Below are 7,498 nucleotides of genomic sequence, written 5' to 3'. Positions count from 1 at the left end.
TTTTTTTGAGACAGAGCCTTGCTCTGTGACCCAGGCCGGAGTGCAGTGGTACGGTCTTGGCTCACTGCAACCTTCACCTCCTGAATTCAAGTGGTTCTCCTGCCTCAGCCTCCTAAGTAGCTGGGATTACAGGCGTACGCCACCACGCCAGGCTGATTTTTGTATTTTTAGTAGAGACAGTGTTTCACCATGTTGACCAGGCTGGTCTCGAACTTCTGGCCTCAAGTGATACACCTGCCTTGGCCTCCCAAAGTTCTGGGATTACAGCTGTAAACCATTGTACCTGGCCCTCAAATTGAGTGAAATTTAATTCCTTGTAAAATTCCAGGGCATTAAAAAAGCTTAAGAATAATTCTAAAAATAGACAAAAGTAGTAAAATAATATTCATGCCTAACTTCAAAAATATTGTGGGCAGTGCTTATCATTGAGTATTTGGCATATATTAGATGATATACTATCTCATTTAATTTTTCATTTCCCTGTAGGTTTTATTACTCTAATTTCTGGATGAGGAAATGGAGATTCTAAAACATTGAATGTCATATACAAGTGTTAATTGTAGAATGAGAATTTGAACTTAAATCTACCTAACTTCAAAACCTAGTTTCTTAACTACTTTAATATACTAGTATTTGGGGTTTGGGAATAATAGACAAATATAAGAATGGGGGATATTAGCTCTACCAGGTATTAAAACAGATTGCAAAGCTATAATTACCAAAATACTGTTATATTCGGTTAAAAAAAAAATATATATATAGTAACACTTGAAACTTAAAAGTAACCCTGAGGCCGGGCACAGGGCTCATGCCTGTAATCCCAGCACTTTGGGAGGCCGAGGCGGGTGAATCACAAGATCGAGACCACCCTGGCTAACATGGTGAAACCCCGTCTGTACTAAAAATGCAAAAAATCAGCTGGGTGTGGTGGCGGGCATCTGTAGTCCCAGCTACTCCGGAGGCTGAGGCAGGAGAATGGCGTGAACCCGGGAGGCGAAGCTTGCACTGAGTCAAGATCATACCACTGCACTCTAGCCTGGGCGACAGAGCGAGACTCTGTCTCAAAAAAAAAAAACATAAACAAACAAACAAACAAAAAAAACTTAAAAAAAAAAAGCAAAAGCCTGAAACGGTCTGTATTAACTGAAAAAGTCTATTCTATTGATCAATTCCTGATGTAAATATTATACAAATGAGGAAGTGGTGATTTATTTTTAAATGGTGTTAAGCATTTGGTTAGTTGCTTGTGGAAGAAAATCAATTTAGATTTTTATTTACAATGAAATAGATTTCAGAAGCCTTAAAGGGGGTTGGGGAAGGAAATCCAGATGAGTGTTTTCAGTTCTAAATTTTATTTTAGCATGATTTCTGTCATAACTTCATTCACTCAGTTGTCTGGTGGGAACTTAGTTTTCTGAGTCTTTTGAGATAAAACATTACCTTTTGTTGATGTAGTATGATTGAGAACATCGTGAGAATCCCATTTATTTCTTTGACTCTCTAGAGTTTAGCAGCATTTAATAATCGCTTATTTGTGTAGACCACTATGCTGCACACAGTAGGAGGAGCCAAGCCATGAGAACATTTTCTACTTCTCAAGCTATTATTTTGTCTGAGATTAGTTATTCGCTTTCCTATATATCATAATGTCCATTTCAGATCATCTGAATTGTAGTGAATAGAACAGGAAATCTAATTTGCAAAGTATCTTTGTAATAACTCTAAGATTTGTTTCAATTTGTGATCCACTTAATAAGATACAGTAATTCAATTCATAGAGCCTCTCATTTCCCTGCACTAAGACTTTATATGTTATAATAAACCATATTTAAGCGTTTACTGGCAAAATAATAGGTTGAATTGATGGAAGAATTTTCTGAGACAAACATTTTTCAGCAGAAATTTATAGGAAGGTGGGGCTGGAAAAAGGCTTGATTAAGTTCTGGAACAAATTGGTACAAAAATGTAAGTGATTACCTTGAGGCTGGGCGCAGTGGCTCATGCCTGTAAACCCAGCATTTTGGGAGGCTGAGGCAGGCAGATCACGAGGTCAGGAGATCGAGATCTTCCTGGCTAACACGGTGAAACCCTGTCTGTACTAAAAATACAAAAAATTAGCTGAGCATGGTGGCACGGCCTGTAGTTCCAACTACTCAGGAGACGGAGTCAGGAGAATCACTTGAACCTGGGAGGCAGAGGTTGCAGTGAGCTGAGATCGCACCACTGCATTCCAGCCTGGGCAACAGAGCGAGACTCCGTCTCAAAAAAAAAAAAAAAAAAAAGAGCGATTACCTTGAAACTGAAATTTGAGTGATGGCAGAATGAAGGGGCAACATCTGAGGAATTGGAAAATGAAAAAGATAACTTCTAAAGGGGATTAATAAGCAATTATATTGGTGGATATGCAAAATAACTTTTAAAATGTAGAGTGACTTGGATTTAATACTTGATGACAGTAATTAGACAACTTTTGGGAACCAGGCATTGAATAATTAGGTAAAGTGTTTCTTTAAAAAATCTGGTTTTACTTTTTGAACTATGAGAAAGTGCTAGTAATTGGAGCTGTTTTCTCAGAAAAAATTAATAAATTCTTTGTATTTTCAGAATTTTGCAACTCGTCATCTATACTATATTATAAATGGAGACTATTGAAGCCTAAATGGGCATTTTTTTTTTTTTTTAATTTGAGACAAGGTCTTGCTCTGTTGCCCAGGATGGAGTGCTGTGATGTGATACTGGCTCACTGCAACCTCCACCTCTAGGGCTGAGGCCATCCTCCCCCGAGCCTCCTGAATAGCTAGGACTACAGGCACATGCCCCTATGCCCAGCTAATTTTTATATTTTTGTAGAGACAGGATTTTACCATGTTGTCCAGGCTGGTCTTGAACTCACGCTCAAGTGATCCACCTGCCTTTGGCCTCCCAAAGTGGATTACAGGTGTGAGCCACTGAGCCAGGCCCTAAATGGAAAATTTGATGTTCAGCCTATGAATGTGCATTTTTTAGATCTTCATTCAACTGACATTTGAATATTAATTATATAGGTAGGCTCTGTTGGAGGTAGGCAAGTTAGAATCTTTTCTGTCTAATGAGGATGTTAAAACACATAAATATTTGATTGTAAGTCATTATGGTAAGTATAGAAATGAAATGGCTTATTTCTGTATGTACTGTAGGGTGTATTTTAAATTTAGTCACAGCTGGAGTGATGGATGTGATTATTTCCTTTGCAGTGGTGTATTTATTTCTCTTTCTTTATCTCTTTCCTTTCCTTTTCATTTTTCCTTTCCTTTCCTTCTCCCCTCCCTTTCCCTCCCTTCCCCTCCCCTCCCTTCTCCTCCCTTTTTTGGACACAGGGTTTCACTGTATCACCCAGGCCGGAGTACAGTGGTCCAATCTCGGCTCACTACAACCTCTGCCGCCCCCACCTCAGCCCCTACCTCCCAGTCTCCCACCTCAGCCTCCCAGGTAGCTGGGACGACAGACTCGCACCACCATTCTTGGCTAAATTGTGTGTGTGTGTGTGTGTATGTTCGTGTGTGTGTGTATGTTCGTGTGTGCGTGTGTTCGTGTGTGTGTGTGTTTCATAGAGACAAGGTTTCAACCTGTTGCCCAGGCTCATCACCACCATTCCTGGCTAAAGAGTGTGTGTGTGTGTGTGTGTGTGTGTGTGTGTGTGTGTGTAGTTTTCATAGAGACGAGCTTTCACCATGTTGCTCAGGCTGATCTGAAACTCCTGAACTCAAGCCATCTGCCCGCCTTGGCCTCCCAAAGAGCTGGGATTACAGGCGTGAACCATGGTGCCCTGCCTTCTGTGTATTTCTTACTCTGAGTCTTTGACATTTGATAATGTAATCATCCCTTAGACTCCTTTCTTATTTATAAAAGGTGGTACATTTTCAGGACTGTGATTTAGGAATCTTCTTTTCCTCTCAAAATGCTTGCAAATAAAACTTTTTTTTCTTCTTGGCAGAGGTTACGCACAGAAAATAGACTTTTAAAACAGCGCATCGAGACATTAGAAAAAGTAAGTGACTACTTATGCAAGCTTCTGTTGAATGCCTAGTGTTTTTTCTGTATATTTATTAAAAATCCTCAAAACTTCTGGCACATGTCTCCTATGTTGTAGGTATTGAATGCTTAGCTTGCTTACCTTACTATTTAGCCAGATAATTTGTTACTAATAAAAATTGATCAGTTGTAGTGGTTCTTAAACTTTAATATTCAAGTTTTAACTGAGATTAAGAGTAACATATTGATACTATTTGTTTTCTTTACACATAATTTCTAAAAAGTATGTTCTTTTAGAATTTAGTTGGGAGTCCATTCTAATATAGCACTTTAAAGATGAGTTTCAAATGTTGCCCTGGACTTTCTAGCATATTGAACGTGGCGGTGATTCCTTTAGGCCTAGGATTGCTTTTAGTTGAAGTGGCTGACTGATTCCTTACATAAAAATTCACTCTCATGTTGATTTTCAACACAAAGGAATTGTGCATAAACTTTTAGTTCTTATAATCATTTTGGTATCTACTTGTTACATTTTCTGTTTTACATAGAATAACTGGGCAAATATGGAAATTTTGCGTTATTTTCGTACTGTGCTTCTGATGAAAATCTTTTCTAGTCATTTCAGATGCTATAAGAATGAATTGAGTAGTAAAAGTATGGTTTAAGAATTTTGTTTTATTAAAAGAAAGACATCTGAATTCACTCTTTTGGTGCTTTTTTCTTATTTTATTTTTTTGAGACAGAGTCTCGCTCTGTTGCCCAGGCTGGAGTGCAGTGGCTCAATCATGGCTCACTGCAGCCTCCGCCTCCCAGGTTCAAGCGATTCTCCTGCCTTGGCCTCCCAAGTAGCTGGGATTACAGGCGTGCACCACCATGCCTAGCTAATTTTTGTGTTTTTAGTAGAAACGGGGTTTCACCACATTGGCCAGGAATGGTCTTGATCTCCTGACCTTGTGATCTGCCTGCCTCGGCCTCCCAAAGTCCTAGGATTACAAGCATGAGCCACCGTGCCTGACCGCTTTTTTCTTTCTTTAACTAGAGATGAGAGTAAGTAGATTTAAACATACCCCTCATCATACTGCCAAGGATCTTAAAATCTTCCCTGAAAATCTACAGATAAATATTCAAGAAATAAATACATGGGAAATATGAATATTTTGTAGTATTTGTCATTTGTTTGAAAAGTTTTGATGATTTCGTATTAAATAGAAGTGCATAATAAGTACAGGATATTTATTACCTGTCTGCCTTTGTTGTATAATAATTGCAGATACATCATATTAAGTCAAAAATAGTTTCCCTGTTTTGCTGTCATCATGTTAGGGTTGCTATAAGAATAATTCTACTTTTGGTGACTCCACAGGAAGATTGAGCTTGCTTTTAAGTTGTTTTAATTATATACTGTTTTTTCCCACTAAATATCTAACTTACAATCAAATATGCGTGTCTTCTTGTTTTTTTTTTTTTTAAATCTTTGGAGTAAGACGTTTAAACTGGAAAAGACTTATAGTATTTCATTGAACCTTCGGAATGATAACAATGCTGTAAGAAAATGTTAAGTTTGGATTTTGCTTCTGGAAAATTACGTTCCTTTTTTTATTGGCTTAGATGGCCCAGGTGTGTCACTTAGCACTTAGAATTCTATAAATACTATGTATCAATTGAATTCTGTAATAAAAAGGTATACTTTCTCAGTTATTGCTAAAGTTTAAGTTTAGCTCATTAATTTTATTTGTCATATTTTCCTTGCTTTGTTTCTTTGAAAGTTGCTGTTGCACAAATTGCTGTCACACTTTTTAAGTGGAATTGCTTACTCAAATTCCTTCTCCCTTTCATGTAAGTGGGTTGACAATATGGATTAAGTCTAAAAGATGTAAATACATCAAAAAGAAGAAGAAATATTTGGCTGAGTGCAGTGGCTCACGCCTATGATCCCCACACTTTGGGAGGCTGAGGCAGGAGGATTGCGTAAGGCCAGGAGTTCAAGACTGGCCTGGGTAACATGGCTAGACTGTATCTCTACAAAAAATTTTAAAACTAGCTGGGCATGGTGGCACACACCTGTAGTCCTAGCTGCTCAGGAGGCTGAAGCAGAAGGATAAACTCCTTGAGCCGAGGAGTTGGTGGTTACAATGAGCTATGTGATCATGCCATTGCATTCTAGCCTGGGTGACAGAGCGAGACCCTGTCTCTATTAAAAAAAAAAAAAAACAAACAAGAAACTGTGCTTGTTCCAGGTAATGAAAAACCACTTGGAATTTGTGTTTGGTATCTTCAGGAAACACATGATTTTCAACCACCTATCCTTGTTTTATATATTTTCTTAAGGTTTAAAATGAAAACACATTCAGTAAAAAATGGTTTTAAAATTTAAATGTCCATTTTAATTAGCAATGAAAAGTAGATGGAATTTGCATATATTTGTTTCTTTTTTCCTAATTTTATCACTTTTATTTCCTTCTCTTATATTCTATCTGAATTTTCCTTTTGTAGGAAAGTGCTTCCTTGGCAGATAGATTGATACAGGTATAGTTTTTGTTTTGTTTTAGTTCTTTTAAACATCTTCTTTAACTTCTAAGGAAAGTCCTAAACCTCAAAATTCATATTTTAATGCATGCAATTTTACATGCGTTTTTCTAGAAATAATTTTTTGGGTGGTATATGTGGGTATAAATTTAATTTTTTATAACAGTGTTATCTTGGTTTATTTTTGCACGTTTTAAAGCTAACCTTACTTTTTTAAGTGTTTGTTTCAAAATGGCAATAAGTGGATTCTGTGAAATTAACTACTATTCATTGAAAATTTTAGTCCTGCATGTACAACTCAGTAATATTGCATGAATTAAATTGTTATCGACTGAAAGAAGAATTGTTCTTGTCAGGTGAAATTTTCGTTTAGTTTCCCAGACTTTGCTGGAGCAATAACAAGCTGCTAGCTAATGATTACCTAGGCTTTTCTATTCGCTGAGGTGACTTTTTTTTTTTTTTTAACATGTCAAAGTAAATAACTAAACCTCACAAAGGTAGTCTTTCTTGAATCTATCCTAAATTGCTTTACACACAAAAAAAATTATGTCCTAAGGGACAAGTGACAAGAGCCCAGGAGGCTGAGGAAAACTACCTCATAAAACGGGAGTTGGCCACCATCAAACAGCAGAGTGATGAGGCCAGTGCTAAGCTGGAGCAAGCTGAAAATACCATCAGGAAGCTCCAGCACCAACAACAATGGGTAAGGAGTCTGGTAGTGCTTTTCTCACCTTTCTCATCCCCCTTCCTTTCAATCATTTTTTTTTATAGCACAGATTCTGTGCTGTTGTTTTAAATAACTCTGTTTTCAACTTTAATTGAACTTTTAAATTATACAATTTTATGTTCTGTGATATTTAGGGGTCTTATTGTGGCCTAAGGACTCCTGTTCTAATTTTTTTTCTGTCTACATAGTTTTGTTAGAAATAGGTAATATTTTCTTTCCTTACACTGTGTTTTA

At 37.2% G+C, this 7,498-nt stretch overlaps 1 protein-coding gene across 1 annotated transcript in view; it reads left to right on the top strand.

Moving 5' to 3' along the window:
• EVI5 (ecotropic viral integration site 5) overlaps positions 1-7,240 on the top strand; it is a gene marked incomplete at its 3' end in the record, with an annotated part of 127,504 nt that extends 120,264 nt beyond the window's left edge. Inside the window, exons 12-14 of the mRNA XM_017857367.1 lie at positions 3,974-4,027; positions 6,505-6,537; positions 7,094-7,240. Of these exons, the coding sequence (XP_017712856.1) occupies positions 3,974-4,027; positions 6,505-6,537; positions 7,094-7,240 (234 nt within the window). The remainder of the gene's footprint in view (positions 1-3,973; positions 4,028-6,504; positions 6,538-7,093) is intronic.
• Between the last annotated feature and the right edge of the window lie 258 nt (positions 7,241-7,498).

Source organism: Rhinopithecus bieti, unplaced genomic scaffold, assembly GCF_001698545.2.
Source record: "Rhinopithecus bieti isolate Rb0 unplaced genomic scaffold, ASM169854v2 scaffold_46210, whole genome shotgun sequence".
NCBI lineage: Eukaryota > Metazoa > Chordata > Mammalia > Primates > Cercopithecidae > Rhinopithecus > Rhinopithecus bieti.
Note: the sequence above shows the minus strand (reverse complement) of the source record. Positions and strands in the feature narration are given on the sequence as shown.